The following is a 17632-nucleotide window of genomic DNA, read 5'->3' on the forward strand; positions in this document are numbered from 1 at the left end:
TTTGTCCCCTCCTGTCCTTTGTACTAGTGTTGTCATACATTTTTCTTCTAGGTTTTATACATTTCACAATACATTGCTATTATTATTTAAGAAAAAAAAAATTTTAACGTTAATTTATTTTTGAGAGACAGAAACAGGGGAGGGGCAGAGAGAGAGAGAGACACAGAGTCCGAAGCAGGCTTCGGGCTCCAAGCTGTCAGCATAGAACCCAACCTGGGGCTCAGACTCACAGACCACAAGTTCATGACCTGAACTGAAGCCAGATGCGTAACCGACTAAGACACCCAGGTGCCCCTATTATTATTTTTATTTAAACAGGAGAAGAAAACCAAGTTTAACGGTGGACATTAGGTATATGGGGGAGCCCACACAGACATGGAAAATTCCCACATTACTATTATTTTTTGCTTTAAAGAGTCAGTTATCTTTTTCCTCATTTTTTTTTTTTTAATGCTTATTTATTTTTGAGGCAGAGAGAGACAGAGCATGAATGGGGGAGGGTCAGAGAGAGAGGGAGACACAGAATCTGAAGCAGGCTCCAGGCTCTGAGCTGTCAGCACAGAGCCCAATGCGGGGCTCAAACTCACAGACCGTGAGATCCATGACCAAAGCTGAAGTTGGACGCTCAACTGATGGAGCCACCCAGGCTCCCCTCTTTTTCCTCATTTTTAAATGTAGATAAAAATATTTTATGTTTATCAATGTGTTTACCATTCCTTCATTCCTATTTATAGATCCAGATAATGTAATTTTCCTTCTGCCAAAAGGACTTCTTTTAACATCTCTTGTAGTGCAGGACTGTTGGCAATACATTCCCTCATATTGTTTGCTTGAAAAGGTCTTTATTTCACCCTCATTTCTGAGGGATGTGTTCTGGATATAGCATTCTAGGTTAATAGTAAATTTTGGGGAGGCACAGATAGCATTTTATTGTTTTCTGGTTTGTATAGGGTTTCTGACAAGAAATGTGCATTCTTTTTTTTTTTCTTCTGTATCTATTTTCCCCCCTCTGCCTGCTTTTAATATTCTCTCACACGAATTTTCAGTGGTTTTATTATGGTGTGCATTATATCTTCCATTTTGCTCCTTATTATGTTTGTGGATGTTCTAAAATACTTGAACATATTTATAATAGCTCTTTAAATGTCCTTGTTTTTAATTCTGGTATCTCATTTCTGGGTCTGTTTATTTTGGCTATGAGTCACATTTTCCTGTTTTTTTACATTTCTGGCAATTTTTTATTGGATACTGGGCATTGTGAATGTTAGGTAGTTGAGTGCTAGATTATTAAACAGTGTTGGACTTTGTTCAGGAAGACAGGTAAATTCTTTCTGGAATAGCATGATCCACTTGAAACTTCCTTTTTTTTGGTCATGATCTCCACCTCCCCTCCCTCCCCAGTTTTATTGAGATACAATTGCCGTGCACTACTTATAAGTTTTAAGGTTATAGCATAATGACATGACTTACATATATTATGAAATGATTACCACAATAAGTTTAGTCAACATCCATCTCACATAGGTACCTAAGAAAGGGCAAAAATGTTTTTTTTTCCTTGTGATGAGAACTCTTAGGATTCACTCTTAACAACTTTCAAATATGCCATACAGCCATGTCAACTATAGTCAACATATTGTACATTACATCACCGGTACTTATTTTATAACTGGAAGTTTGTACCTTTTGACCAAACTCATACATGGAACTTCTTTTTAATCTTTCTTTGAATAGGTTCAGAATAGCCTTTACTCCAGGACTAGTTTAGTTCTACTACTGAGGTGTGACTGCTCTGGGGTCTCCCTGAATGCCCTAGGTGTTCCACAGGTGCTTTTCATTCTGGTCGGTCAAAATTCAAACACCTCTCAGTGGTGCAAGCTTACGGATTCTCAGTCTTTTTTTGTTCTGATCTGATTGAATTTTACCCTATACACGAGATCATTAGTATTAGCAACAGATTCAGTGGGAACACTATGCAAATTTCTGAAGCTCTTTTCTTTGCCTCATTGCCTCCTCTGGTAGTCTGCCTACAAGTTCTAGTCACCTCTCCCTCCTGAAATCCAGTGTGTCTGTTTAGCCTAGCAAGACCTTCATGCTCACCTTAATCTCTCCACATACCTGTCCTACACTTCCTGTATCCAGTGTCTGAAGAGTTATCTTTCACAGTTCTCAGTTACTCCATCGTAACTGGAAGTGGAAGTCCTGAACTACTTTTAAAAATTACAGTATACCCAGAGTTACTCAGCTGATTTTTTAAAATTTCATTCACTTTTCAGAGAACCTTCCCTTGCATTAACTATTCATATATATTGTCCCATTTTACTTCATTCTCCTCCTTCCTCCTCTATCAGTCACTGGAGGGGAGAGTCTTGAATAGATATTGGAAACAATATATATAGTAAGCATTTTAATATTATTTTTAATACAATACACTAAAAGGTATGTCTTCCCTTTCCCCATTTTTCCATTCTATTCTTGGGCCCAGATCCCAGCCTTACACTGATCATTTACACAGGCTCACCCTCAAATCTCTCAAAACAACATGGAGAATTGAAACATGAAGCTCTTGTGTAGCTGGTATTTTGTCCTTTTAACTGGGTGCTTGATCACTCTGTTCCTTTTTGGCCATGTTTAGATGGACAAGCTTTGTCTTGTATAAGAAGAGGTTAAGCAGGCAGTGTCTGAAGGAAGTAAACCCTGTCCTCTCTGGGTACCAGTTAGTCTTGGAGCCCCTGAACCTAATTGTTTCTTCTCATCTTCTGAGGTGCAAATCTCTTAGTTACTGTATGCAAAGAAGTGCCAGAAATAACTCAGCAAGACTTTGAACCTGGCTATTCAAAGATCACAGTGTGTATCTGCCTAGATTGTTTTGGACAGTTATCTAATGAGTACCCTGCACAGTTGAGCTGAGTTTGTGCAGTTGAAATCCATTGCTAAATTGAACACACCTCGAAAGGACATTCTAGAATGGATCAAACCTGATTTCTGAGAAATTGAAATTGTAGATTGTATGATTGGGAAGTAAAGTGACACTCTTTCCTACCCTTTTAACCTTTGGCCCATCTTTTGTGCAGGACTTATTTTCTCAGCATCAAGGTTGAACCTGAGCAGTCTGTCCCTCACGTGATGGGACCTGACGGAGCCTAAGCTGTCAGTGCCAGTCACAGACCTATCAGAGCTAATGGCCCTTGCTGCGGCTGCTGTCTCAGGGGCCCTACTACACTGGTGGACAATTTTGTACTTAGAATTAACTGGTGGCAGTGATATAAAGTGGAGGAAGGGTGGACAAAATAGAAGAGATCTTGGATAACTTATTTTCCCTCTTTTAAAAGGTGTGACACTGTTTCAACCGGGCCACTCAATCTCTGCTCAGATATGTAGCTGATTCCAAATCACACTTAGCATTGCTGGCTCCACCCAGTATGCGCTTATGTCTGTGGATGTGTCCTTCCACTGTGGTTTATCTTGAGTCCCCATTTTGCTTATTAGCTCCTTAAAGGCAGGACTCGGCTCTGAGGGCTTTAGAAACCCTATGCGAATACTGAGAAGAGCGCTGGGTGTACTGTGATGGCCTTACTCAAATCTTACCATGTGACCTTGAGAAATTCCTTTCCTTTTTGGTTGGGCCTGAGTGCTACTAAATTAGTCCACAGGCGTGTTGAATGTTTCACTGCTTCTTAGGACTCTGTTAGGCATTGTGGAAAATCTATAATGTAACCCTGGGTCTCTTCCTCCAGGGTGCTAAGAATTCTGCTGTGACACAGTTTCCATGAGAAATCAGTGGTGGTAGTAGCATGTTTGCTTCTCCAGGAGAGGGCCTGCCACCCTACCTGTCTGCACCTACTAATGCATGAACTCTACAGCAGTGTGTTCTTTCCACCATAGGAAATCCCTCTTTGAGGAGCCTGTAGAAGACACATCCCTTCCAGAAAGCGGGGGAGGAAAGAGTTTGCTAGTTTATGGCAAGCCTTGGAATTTCAGGTTCTAAAAAGCAGTTATTTGTGGAGTTACATTAAAATGAAAGAGAATAATAATAATGAAGCACTCTCTGTGTATCAAGAAGTATGCTGGGTGCTTTGTATCTGTTGCCTTATTCAATCTGCACAACTAGCTCTCTCTAAAGAACATTATTATAACTCCCATTTTACAGTTGAGGAAACTGAAACTCACCCAGCTCTACCCTGCTAGTAAGTGGTAGACCTAGGATGAGTCCAGGCAGGCTGACTCTAGAGCCATACTCTTTTAAATTAACATACATTGTTATGTTAGTTTCAGGTGTATAATATAGTGATCCAACAATTCCATACATTACTCAGTGCTCATCAAGATAAGCACACTCTTTGGGGCGCCTGGGTGGCTCAGTTGGTTAAGTGCCTGACTTCGGCTTAGGTCACGATCTTGTGGTTTGTGGGTTCAAGCCCCGCGTTGGGCTCTGTGCTGCTGACAGCTAAGAGCCTGGAGCCTGTTTCAGATTCTGTGTCTCCCTCTCTTTCTGCCTCTCCCCCGCTCATGCTCTGGCTCTCTCACTCTCTCAAAAATAAACATTTAAATATGGCAATAATAAATAATAATAAAAAGATAAGTGCACTCTTTAATCTCCTTCACCTGTTTCACCCATCCGCCACCTCCCCTCTGGTAACCACTAGTTTGTTCTCTCTAGTTAAGAGTCTGTTTTGTGGTTTGTCTCTTTTCTTTTTTTCCTTTATCTGTTTCTTGTTTTGTTTCTTAAATTCCACATATGAATGAAATAGAGCCATACTTCTAACTATGTTATTTTAAAAATTATTAGCTGTTGGTTGAAACTCTTTTTCAGGGCCTAAGCACAACTAGATCCAGTAGTGACCCGCCAAGGTCTTTACTTGGAGAACATCTATGCAGTGCTTCTTGCTTAGCTAGCCTTGATTTTGAAGACTAAATGTGGATTATGGAGGAGGAAGAATTGTCTTTTTGCTTCTTTATTATCAGAATTCCACTTCCATGCAGTCCAACACCTGAGCAGAGCACCACTTAACTGTAAGAGTGCCTCTGTGGGTTGACCTTACACTGGTGAAATTGCAAGGTTAGGGACAGACTTTTATTGCTTCTGGGAGAAGAGAGTGTTGTCCCTCATTGGGAGACATGTCATCAGTTCTGGGGAAAGTCTGGTTTGGAGAAAGTAGGGGAAGGATGGGAGGCTAGATTAGCTCCTTCCAGAGAAAAATGAAGGATGTGACCTCCGATTTCTTTTCAGTCTCTTGCCAAAATTTACAGAGCATTACAGCCCTATGACAAATTCAGAAAAGGGAGTTAGGCAATGCCTTGAGTCAGTCATTCCCATTTTTCGAGGAAAGGGTATCTTCCGTTGAGTTTGAGGAAATTTACTGAGTAGAAGGAGAAAGGTTTCAGCCTGCCTGGCTGAGAAGTACTGTGTTTGACTGTGTTGTTCTTCCATAGACAATGAGAGGGAGAGCTCAGTCTGCATTTATCATAAAAATTGCCTGCAGGGGGGCCTGGGTGGCTCAGTTGGTTAGGTGCCCAACTCTTGATTTTAGCTCAGGTCATGATCTCACAATTGGTTGTGGGATCGAGTCCCCCTCTCCCCACCCCATCGGGCTCAGTGCTGAGCGTGGAGCCTACTCGGGAATATCTCTCTCTGCCCTTCCCCTGCTAGTGCGAGCACATGCATGTGTTCTCTCTCTCTCTCTCTCTCTCTCTCTCTCTCTCTCTCTCAAAATAAATAAATAAAATTAAAAGAAAAAACTGTCTGCAGCTACTTGGCAGTTGCTCTCCGCTCTAGCAGCCCATTTGCCGCTGAGTGTTGTTGAAGACCTACTCTGCTCAGCACCATTTCTTTAGAGATAAGACATTACAGTGGAGCAGGGAACAGTTTAGAGAGGTGGCATGGAGAGCAAACCTTTTTATTCAGACCTTCTTGGTTCTCTGAGCACCAAGATAGGTTTGTCCCAAGTCTGGAGCCATTGTGAAGGATGAACTTCATTTCCCAGTGGCTTGTGGTTCTTTCATTACTTCTCCATCATCAGCTCATATAATAAGCAGTACCTGGTCAACTCCCTCTAACCGATGGGAGAGAGAAGCAAAGGCAATATGCAGGCTTATGGGTGGTGATGCTCATGTTTGTGGCTTCAGAGCTTGGATCTCTCAAGCTGTCTTTTCCTGCTTTGTGGAGGAAAAAAAATGGAGACAAAAAAAAATCATATTCTCTAACTAGTGAATAAACATCTGAAATAGAGGAAATGGCCAGAGTCCAGTGGAGAGATAGATGGAGATTATCATGAAAATCCTCTAAAAAGCCTTTATCATCTTTTGTCCTTATAATTACTTTATCTGTTTCAAATCGTTCAGAGATTAATTATCACCCAGAGATTAATTTTCCTATGATTAGGGGGTTCGGCAGGGTTAAAGCAGAAGACATGGAAGTGGGAACAGAGTGGTTACAGTCTCAGAGAATGGAAGGTTGGCCTTGAGGTATGAGCATTCATTGTAGAGTGTATTCTGGGATGCCTGGCTGGCTCAGTCAGTGGAGCCTGCAACTCTTGATCTTGGGGTCATGAGTTCAACACCCATGTTGGATATAGAGTTTACTTAAAAAAAAAAAAAGGTCACACAGTAGGAGGCATTCATCTCCAGCCACCCCAAGCCTGGAGACCACCTGACGGCTGCTGCCAAAGAAGCCCAGTGAAAAGGCCCCTGGGTAATCCAACTCTTGATTTTGACTCAGGTCATGATCTCATGGTTTGTGAATTTGAGTCCTGCATTGGGCTCCACTCTGTCAGCTTGGGATTCTTTCTCTCTCTCTCTTCCCCTCCCCTGCTTGTGCGCATGCTCTCTCTCTCTCAAAATAAATAGATAAACTTTACAAAAAATAATAAAGACGTCCAGTTGAAGATTAAAGACCTTTGTATTTCAAGCTTCTCAATGACTACTAAGTAATTAAAATAGCAACCAAATCTCGATTTTGCTGATAATGAGTTTGGAGTGGTCTGTACAGTTTTGGTGGTGGTTGACACCCAACTACAACAAGGCTGAGCAGGATCTTGGCTTCTATTGGTGGAAATTGACATGCCCTGGAGCCCTGAGGGACCTGGTAATAATGAAAATTTAAACATCAAGCCAAGCTTTTCTCCAGGTTACAGCTCTCCACAGATCATGCTTCCCACTTCTTAGGAGTGAGCTTTGAATTCCTTGAATGCTCTCTGAAAGATTAAGTTTAGCCTGTAAACTAAGGAATGTGCCTCAGGTTAAACTAGCCTGCCAATACAGGAAGAACATTGGATTGGGAGTCAGAAAATTCTGTTGTCTAATCCCTGCTTTGTGTTTTTGGATAACTTACAATCTTTCTCGACATCTGTTTCTTCATCTGTGAAATGAGGGCCATGGATTAGGTAGGTGATTTCAAAGGTTCCTTCCAGAACTGTTATTTCAATGGTTCTGTCACCATGGTAACATTGGCAAAAAGCGGTAAGGTTGCCTTCCATATCACTATTCTTACATATTAATGATGATGCCAGACCTCCCAGCTGCCCTTCAGCCACCGCATTCATCTTATTTAAATACATCAAGTATTTTTTCTTTTTTTTTAATTTTTTTTCAAGTTTATTTATTTTGAGAGAGAGAGCGCGCACGCACATACATGAGAGTACAAGCAGTAGAGGGGCAGAGAGAGAGAGAGAGAGAGAGAGAGAGAATCCCAAGCGGCTTTGTGCTGTGAGCACAGAGCAGGGCTTGATCCTACTAACCATGAGATCATGACCTGAGCTGAGATCAGGAGTCTGACGCTTAACTGACTGAGCCACCCAGATACCCCTACATCAAGTATTTTCTATTTCCATTTCTTGTTTTGTTTCCGTCTCAATAGCCTTCATTCTTCTATTGGTGAGATCCTATCATTTATACTTTTGTGTTTATTTTATATATTATCTCTAATCTTCATAATATTCTAAGAAAATAGTATGATGATGACTATTTTAAGATGAAGAACCTAAAGCTTAGGTCAAGGTCCTATAAGTACTAAATGATGATGCCAAGATTTGACCCTAGGTTTCTATAATTCTGTAGCCTCTTTCTTCAACAAAACAAAACACCTTTTTTTTTTTTTTTAAGCTTATTTATTTTGAGAGAGAGCATGGGAGGGGCAGAGAGAGAGGGAGAGAGAATCCCAAGCAGTCTCCACACTGTCAGAGCAAAGCCCTGTGCAGGGCTGAAACTCAACAAATGGTGAGATCATGACCTGAGCCGAAATTGAGCATCGGATACTTACCTGACTGAGCCACCCAGGCACCCTTCTGTAGCCTCTTTCTGTTATATCCCACTGCAATCTTGATAGGTTCCATGTTTATTTCCTATTCTATAAAAAGTCTCTAAGTTTCTCTATTTGGAGAGAATAGTTTCTCTGTTCTCTATTTGTGGTTTCATCCTCATTTGGCAGCCTGGCTTTAGGGAAGGCCTGCATGTTGCCCTGGCTGGAAGTGGGCTGGTGGCAGCCTTACATACTCTCCCCAAATAGGTTATACTGTAGATGTCAGTTCAAATTGAGAAAGCAGTGAATACAAGTTTGCTGTCAGGTCATATCCTATTACTTAGTTGTCTGCTAATTCTCCTTCTGGGAATTCAGTCCATCAGAGATTTGAGACTAAGCAATTTTTCAGGCACAAGGCAAAGCCTTCTGACATCTAGATAGGATGGCCATTTGCAAGAACTTTTCCATTGGTGATTCTCCTTTGCTGCTGTCTTTAGGCCAGAAGTTATTTCCCATTTCAAAGGCTCTGCTAAAAATATGGGGCACAGGCTACTGAATAGTCTTTAGGGAATGCCTATTGTACATGCTTGGAGAAGGGTGTGTATGTATGTCTAAAACCTCATCAATTTTGAACTAACTTTGTGCACTGGGATCTCTCTCCTTCCTGATCCTGATATGGCCAAGAGCTTCACAACCTGTGTTACGCAAAACTGGCCTCTGTGGGCATCTCTGCTCAGTTTTTCTTTAATATAACCTGTATCCCCTTGCACCACACCAGGACTGTTAAGCAGTGGATACTGGACATTCTCTGACTTTTGGCTGATACATTACCTGTTACACTCAGGATAGTGGGGTCATTATGGAAAGCCTGCTTCATATAGAATAGAGAAATTAGGTTTCTTCTTCACCAGAATCTGAATAAAGATGTGCAAGGCCCTAGCTCCTGGTTTATGGTTAGAACTGTCTGGGGATAAGAACTACCAAATGCCTATTGTCACCAGAAATAACTTTTCGTTGTAAAATTAGTAAGCACTTACTGACTATTCCTTATGTGCAAGACACTGGACAGTCATCTCATGTCATCCGTATATGAGCTTTATACAGTTATAGTATAGATAGGATAAGAAAACTGAGGCTCAAAGAGATTAAGTGATGTGTATCAGTTTACATAGCTTGCTAGTGGTTGATCTGGGACCAAAATGTCTCTCCGACCTTAAAGCCTATGTCAGGTGCTTTTCCTCCAGAGACTCCAGGGGAGGGGTTTAGGTTCACACCCCAGTCCCCAATCTGTTCTTCTCTCACCTGAGGGCAAAGTGTTTCAAGGCAAAGAAGAGGGCATAGAATCTTTGAAACTGAGGCTGTTTGTGTCTTCCACTTAAATCCAGAAGATGTTCCTTTGTGATGAAGAATTATTTGTGCACATAGGCTCTTTGGGTTAGTTCAAAATAGGTAAGTACTTCCTGGGCTGTGAAGACAGTTATTCTGGAGTCCCAGGAGCTGTCTAGGTAGCTGTATAGCTACTGGGATGACAGTGTTTCTATCAGTTGTTATGTTACTTTCAGGAATCAAAATGTTTATTCCATGTCCTTTTAGGAAGGTGAGTTCAAATTCTATTTTATAGAGAGAGACGGGTTGAGGCTCATTAGGTAAATTGAGATCCATAGTAAGAGTGAGATTCCCAGTTCAGTTCTCTTTCTATTAGGTCCCTTGCCAGCACCCAGGCTCCTGTCTACTGAGGGCCATATGTGGGGGTGTAAGGACTCCTTAGAGAACATGTGGCTTATCAGTGCTTTTCTGACTTTGAACCTGCCTGGAGCTAAAGTGGTGGACATGGTTCTAGGAAGCCCACAAGCCCAGCAGCTGATGAAAGAAATTGGGCTTGCACTTGGGAAATAGACTGTTACCTGATGGATTGGGGAGAGACCTCAGCCTAGGAGGTACCTTTGGAATGGCCAGGAGCCAGAGACTGAAGCTGCAAATTGTAAAACCTAAGGTCTTTAGACAGAAGCAGTCTGGGAGATTGTCTTCTGCCTCATTGCTGCCCTCTGCCACGTCCCAGGCCAGTGTGGAGTGTGAGGCCCAAATGGGACATGTTCCTAATGTCTGAAGCTCCAGAAAGCGAAGTCACAGAATAGGAAGTAGCCCTAATGTTCCAAAGTCCCAAATGGACTGGAGTCCAGACTTGAACTTAGAATATCTTCTTCTCTTGGAAATCTAAGAGAGGTGATGAGGGCAGGAGATGGCAGAGGCTGGGTGAACTGAAGGGCAGCTTGCCTTGAATAAAAAAGAAAGAAAGGAAGTAAGGTCTGGACAAGAGGAGAGCTGAGATCATGCACGGAGTCCAGCCAGGCCTTTGGTTTCCTTCCAAGGAGCTGATAGCTCCAAGGCCTTCTCTGTTTTACCTTCCTTTAAGAAACAGAACTGAGTTCTTCTGCCAAAAGCCAACTTTGTTGGGAATGAAAAATATCTGTTTTTAGACCTTCCACTTGGCCATGGCAAGGGGAGAAAGCCCAGGGGTCAAGGCAGCATTGCCTGAGGCCTGAGAGGCTCTCAGGATGTAGCATCTCTGACAGGCTGCACCTTCTCAAAATTCGCTTTAGCATAGTATTTGTCTTACCTGATACCCCTTAGGGAAGACTGAGCCCAGGATACTGGCTCATAGGCATTGCTGAGGCTGCCCAGAGTTCAGGGTTAGAGAAAGCATGTAATACTCTGTTCCGTCTGGTTCCTGGGGGCCCAGTTCCATCTTGGAGTTTTGCTTTTTACGGGGTTTTGAGCCATTCACTTCTGAGCCAAGACCTTGTCTATAGATATTTTTGCTACAAGCACAGACCACATGCATGAGAGGGCTGGATTACTTTGTGAGTGACAGCCATTGCTGAGTACTGGTCCTCCTGCTGACAGAGCTGATAAATGGAATTAGAAGCAAAGGAGCCAGCCCCTACTAGGGTATGTGGGATACAGCCAGGCAGAGTGACCTTGAGGAGCTGGGTGTCTGGAGGGAAGGACACTGAGCCTGGAGCCTAGGCTAGACGTTTGCCCTAGCTGTCCCTCCCCCCACCAAACTTGAGGACACAAGCCCTCCTTTGTGTTCTCCATCTGTACTCTCCCCTCAGAATTTGTTGGCAGGCAGAAGTGTTTTCTACCAAGTGACATGTGCCCTGGCACAAGATTGAATTGGTGAGAACTGCCCAGAGGTACTTTTGTCCCCCTCAGGAGGCCATCCTCAGTCCCTCTGACCAGTCCTGATTCTAGCTTATTCTCTTCACCCTGCCCTACCTTCTGTTAGAATTAAGTCTTGGGGCACCAGCGTGGCTCAGCTGGTTAAGCATCTGACTTTTGATCTAAGCTCAGGTCATGATCTCACTGTTTGGGAGATCAAGCCCCAAGTTGGGCTCTGTGTTGACAACACAGAGCCTGCTTAGGATTCTCTCTCTCTCTGTGTGTCTCTCTCTCTGTCTCTCTCTCAAAATAAATAAGTAAGTAAGTAAGTACGTAAGTAAGTAAGTAAGTAAAAATAATTAAGCCTCACTCATTCCTCCCAAGCTCCTTACTGAGCTGGGAGCTCTTCATGATGTCATAGACTTCTGTCAGGTCAAGTTGCAAAATAGCTACCACCCAGATTACCACAGTGAACAGTCATTCCATCTCCTGGTCTCTCCTTTCTGCCCAGCTCCTTTCTAACTTAAATGGTGTGCCTTTCCCCCTGGTTGTCCTTGGCTTTGATTCATGGTCTTATCAACTGAAGTCCTACCAGAACTTCCTTTGGAAGCACTGAGATCCAAGGTTCCTGGAGTCCGTGGAGGTCTGAATCCACCCCACCCCCATAGAAAGTAAGAGAAAGGGGAGAGACCCCTCATCAGAACAAAACATGCGCTTAGCTCTAGCTTAGTCAAGAAAGTGTCCCCTACATCACAAGGCTGGGAGGCCCAAAAGTTCGATCCAGGCAGTGGATAGGAAGACAGTTGGCACTGAGAGATGAAAACAAGCGGCAGATGGTGCTGAGGAACATCCCGGGACTGAAGAAATGTGGTTCCCAGAAAGGGAAAAGGAAGGAGATATTGGCAAAATCTTACTCAGCAACTGTGACAGCCTAGCCAAAGAAAGCTGCAGGATATGGCTGAGAACACATTTATGGTTTGGGGATGTTGCTGAGCTCAGACACTCACTCTTCTGTCACTTCTTCTCGTGCTCTTTTACCATACCCAGAGTAAACAGCCCTGGTGTCCAGGCTGGATGGGTCAGGAAAAGCCAGGAATAGAAGAGGTTAGAAAATGGTCCCAGAAACCTGAGGAATTGCTCTGTGACCAGGCTTTTTTTCTGGGTGATAAGTAGTAAGCATGGTCTCTTGGAGGTGTCGCCCCAGCTTGAATCCAACCCAGCAGGGCAGCAAGAGGGGCCTGGGGACCAAGTGACCTAGGGTTTGAATGGCCTAAGCCCTGCCTGGCCTTTGACCTCCTGCAGGTGCTGGAGGTAGTACGAGCCAACTATGACACGCTCACACTGAAGCTGCAGGATGGCCTGGACCAGTATGAGCGCTATTCGGAGCAGCACAAGGAAGCTGCCTTCTTCAAGGAGCTGGTGAGTCTGCCCCGCCTCCACCTCTGCCTGTGTCTCCTGAGGGCCCTTTCCCAGCCGGTGCGTTGTACTGTGCAGGTGGGCATCTAAGGAAACAACCACAGTTTGCCAAAGGCTGATGAAATAAGACTTGAGGAGTCTGCTGGGATTGGGTGTGCGAATTGTCTCCTGAAGCAGCCCAGGACCAGGCAGTGAGAGAAGATATTCCCCAGGGTACTGGTGCCGGGTGGGGAAGTGTGAGAAGCCTGAGGCAGCATTGCCCATCTCTCTTCTGCAGCCATGGAGACGGCCCTTGCACAGCTCCAGCTGGGCCTGGGGTTTGACGTGTGTTCCCAGTGGCAGCTCTGGCTCATTACCCCGTATCCTGTCTTCCAGCAGCTAATGAGAGTCATTGATTCTTCTCCTCCTTATGCAATCACTTCTTCCTAAATTCCTAACTGGCTCCTGGTCTGAGTGCCCTCCCGATCTAGTTCTCCAGTCTTCACTCCTCACCCCACGCCCCCCTTTCCCATCACTCAGCCTCCTGCAGCCCCTACCCCTGGCCACCTGGAGTCAGTGAGCATTTGCTCTGCCTCCTACTAGTCTCCCAGTCAGCCCTGCCACAGAACTGGGCTCTCCCCGTTGATGGTCTCTCTGCTGCCCTGTGCTTAGAGCTGCTCTCAGGAAGAGCGAAGCCTGCCAATCTCAATCCTGCCGCGCCCCCCCCCCCCCCCCGCCCCTCCAGCCTGGGTGTACACGAATGTCGTGGCTGTGAGTTGAGACCAGAGCACGCTATACTTCTTCCCATTGCCTCAGCCCTCCCACTGCTGGGACAGAACTCACCTCAGCCCAGCTTTTACTTCCCTATGCCAAGTTTATGATGAAGGTGCTGGGTTGTAGATTATCTGTCTTATGCTGAACACAGCCCTGCTCTGACCCTGACATGAGATTCCTGAGATTTTGGACTTCCCCAGGGTGAGGGAGATCTGCTCTGGAAGTGAGTGAGTTGGGAGCAGGGAAACAATTGATATAAAGAGATAGCAGAGTCGAGTATGTTTATGGGGTCAAGTATATTTATGGCAAGTCTTTAAGTTGTTGTGGGGGGATTACTGGGGGCCCAGACTTCACAAAGAGTAAGTAATTGGAGAGGAAAAGATTGTGGAGGAGTTAGGGGAGCTCTCTTGGTACTAGCCTCTACCTGACTCAGTTCTCCTTATATCTCTACCTCTAGCACCAGGGAGCAAAGAGGGTCTGGTTGGGCTTGGAGGTAATGAGCTTGAGCCGCCCGCTGTTTGCCGTGCTGCCCTTGCCTCTGCCTCCTGCCTGATGACTTCATTATGTTTCCCATAGCTAAGCAGAAATTGAAGGAAAGCTCCCTGGTCTTTGGGGCCCAGGATAGATACACATGCTTTTTCTCCTCCTTCTCCCACTTTGTCTCTTAAACAACATTCACTTCTGTTGCCCATGAACAGCACTCCTTCCAGAGTGTGCTGGATTCCTCCCAGAACCCAGTCAGAGTAGAGAGTTTGGCCCTTTGACCCCTTCTCCACAGTCCTTTCCCCCACTGACAGAGGCAACACTTCCTGCAAGGCTCTCCATCTATGGGGAGAAAGCATGAAGGGAGTAGTGGGGACACAACAGGGCTATGCCCCAGACTTCCCTTTAAAGCAGGGGGCTTCTCTGTGGTATGGAAAGAGTTCTGGACTCAGAGTTGAGAAACCTGGGTCCTGCTTCCAAGCCTGGGACTCGCAAGCTGTATGACCTGCTCCTCTTCGTTGGCCTCTGGATCGTACTCCTGCCCTCTATGCCAGACAGGGGCTGTGTCTCCAGGTGTTCTTTCCAACCCAGGAAAGTAGATAAATACAGAGAGAGTGAGGAGATCAGAAATGCATTCCCTGGCCTCATTTTCTCCTCCTCTATCAGACCACTGACCAGACCAGTCTCCCACTGCATGGCCGAGGCAAGGACAAAGACCTGCCCTCACCCTCCTTCCCTGTCTGTGCTTACTTCTGCCTCTTCAGGTGCCCACATGTACTCTTCGCACATCTGCCTCTCAGCCCTGCTTTTCTTCCACTTATCAGCTTATCACTGAACTATTTGCTCACTTGCCTGCAGGGATGATAGCTGTTAAGGGTTCATTTCCTAAGAGAGAAACTTCTAGCATTTCATCTCGGCCTTGTCCCTCAGGCACTGCCCTCTGTTGTTTGTAACCAACTCTCTCCTTGTTTTCTCTCTGCCTGTGCCCTCTTACCTTCCCCCACCCTTTCCCAGGTTCGATCCATTAGCACCAACGTCAGGAGAAATCTGGCCTTCCACACACTCAGCCAGGAAGTCCTGCTCAAGGAGTTCTCCACTATCTCCTGAGGCCACACGAATCTGAGCAGCTGCTGACTGCCCTTACCCATGAGGCTCCCGGGCTGGAGGGGGACTGAGGGGAGAGGGGCCGTCCCCTAGGTTGGAGAATTACACAGATACCGAGTTCTCTCGGTGAAGGCCACGCTTCAGTGGAGCTTGGACAGCAGGGGCCAGGAGGGGCAAACCAGGGATAATCGAATCTTATTTGGGGAGGGATTGGGGGGGCACAGGGAGAAGCCTTCAAGAATGTGGGGACTTCCAGCATGGGCTCCCTGGACACCCCCTCACATTTTCAATTGAGATTACAAGTTGTGGCTGCTGACTGATTTTCAGGGGTTGTTGGGGCAAGTCTTAGGGTGAGGCCAGCATCCTGAGGATCAGTGGCTGTCCGAGGTTTCTGAAAACAGACTAACTCTCAGATGTAGATGGAGCCAGTTCTGCTTTCTTTGGGCCTGGAACTGAGCTGAGCTTGAAATCTGTGTCCCCTGCCCCTGATGGTGCACTGTCCAGTCGTGAGGACCCTTAGCTCAGCTCAAGGTAGGGTGGGAATTGAGGACCTTTTTCTACCTTCTCCATCTGGGAGACTGGAGATTAGAATCTGCCCAATACCCTGCTGTCCAGCCACCACTTTCTGGATTTGATTCTTGGCACCAAGAGTGCCTGTTAGCTTTCCCCTGCCTTCCAACCCGTTGACTCCTCAGCACTATAGGGTCACAACCTGAGCTTTTAATTTTCAATCTGGTTTAAACTGTCTTTAGGGTGTGTGTGTGAAATAAACATTGACAGGTTTTCTGGAGCCCTCAGGTGCCTACTTTGCTGGTTCCCTTTCCAGCAGCCTCCCCACCTCCCCAGTCACCTTCTCCTCTGGGAGCCTCTCCTGCCTCTGCTGAGCTCCCCTCCACGTGTTCCACCCCCTCACCCGGCTGTTGTTTACATCCAGCCTGCCTAAGAATTTCCTCTAGGGAGGAATCTGTTCCTGCTGTGGTCTGGTGCCTGGAAGGGAGAGAACTTGCTGGGGGGCAGGGTGCCCTCCATCTGAAAGGGGCCAGGTGCGCATCAGGGAGAGGCCATTCTATCTATTCTGGGCGGAGCCACAGGCCAGTCTCCTGGCCTTTGGGAAGTTGGCCCATGGTTCCTCCTCTGGACAGACTCCATGGAACTTCTGTAGGCTTTCCCTACCCCACAGCTGCCTTCAAAGTAGCTGCTGGTCTGAGATTCCCCTCCCCACCCCCCCACTCCCACCTTCTAAAGCACTTTCTAAAGCTCTCAGGCTGGCAGGACACAAGCACCATAAGAAGACTCTGGGAGTAAGGGCATGAAACCAGCAGTGAGAGCAGGTCTAGGACCTCCCTGGCTGCTATTCCACTTAGCTTCAAATCTCTTTAGGATACTTGCCTTCCCTGGGCACAGAGTTCTGGCTCCAACATTGAGCAGATGTGCACTAGTTCCAGAGGATCCACCAGCATGCTGCCATGTATAGATGCAGATTCCTAAGAGATCAGGGGCTGGGTCATCTGATCACTAGATGGGTAGCTCAGCCTGGGGCATTTAGTGTTCTCCACAGTGATAAACCCCAGAGGAGCTGGAGCTGGAAGCTGGTAGCGAGTTGGAGTTATTAAAAATTGATTTGTATGGGAGTCTTTTTAGTGTCTTTTGTTTGTTTTTCTTCATCTCTGTTAACTCAGAACTCATTTCCCAAAGACGGGGTTAAGGTGATCTCCCAGGTGCTGCTCCCATTTGGCTAGGGGACCCTTACCTATCCTCACTCTCCTCCTAAGTCTCCTGGCTCTAGTAGAAGCCACTTAGGTTCAGACAGGTGTAGCCTCCCTTGCCTTCACTGCTTATGGATTCCTTGCCTATGAAATGAACAAGGGCATGAAGCAGTAGTGAAGGACTCCTTGCCTTCCATTGTAGAAGCCCATCTCTTGGCCCATTTACATATACCTGTTCTAAGAACTCCAAATAGGAATCCCATCATCTCCTAGAATTCAACCACAAAAGGAGCTGCCCATGTCTGTCCATGCCCCAGCAGCTATGCTGTGTCCTCCGGAGGACCCTCTGGAGCAGGAGAGAGCTAGAAGCAGGGCATTGCTCCCAAAGACCATCCTTCTTTTAGCTGCTTATCCCCCTCTCACGCCTGAACTCCTACCACAATTCCTGCTGAGTTAATTGAATCAAGTGCTTGGAAATTAAATCCGATTGAAGACATTAAACGTGCTGGGGTCACTTTAGCTGAAGCTTTCAGTCTCAGTAGGTCATCCCTCCAGAGGAGCCATTGGGCAGAGAGGAGGATACACGGGACACTGCCACCACACCACCCAGACCCACTAGACACTGTCCCTTCTTCCTTCCGGTGGGTTGGGGGCTCTTGGGCTAGGAGTCCAGTAACGAGCCTGTAAAAGGTCAGATAGGCTTAGTCACTCAGTTCCTGGAAGCTGGAGGCAGCCCAGCTCTGTGATGGCCCCCGGCTTCAGAAAAGGAGCT

The 17632-nt window shown here is 45.8% G+C and overlaps 1 protein-coding gene across 1 annotated transcript in view; it reads left to right on the forward strand.

Annotated features, from left to right (window-relative positions):
• ARMH3 (armadillo like helical domain containing 3) overlaps positions 1-16785 on the forward strand; it is a 176504-nt gene extending 159719 nt beyond the window's left edge. Inside the window, exons 25-26 of the mRNA XM_030334492.1 lie at positions 12701-12817; positions 15065-16785. Of these exons, the coding sequence (XP_030190352.1) occupies positions 12701-12817; positions 15065-15157 (210 nt within the window). The 3' untranslated portion in view covers positions 15158-16785. The remainder of the gene's footprint in view (positions 1-12700; positions 12818-15064) is intronic.
• Positions 16786-17632: the final 847 nt, after the last annotated feature.

This window comes from Lynx canadensis, chromosome D2, assembly GCF_007474595.2.
Source record: "Lynx canadensis isolate LIC74 chromosome D2, mLynCan4.pri.v2, whole genome shotgun sequence".
Classification (NCBI taxonomy): domain Eukaryota; kingdom Metazoa; phylum Chordata; class Mammalia; order Carnivora; family Felidae; genus Lynx; species Lynx canadensis.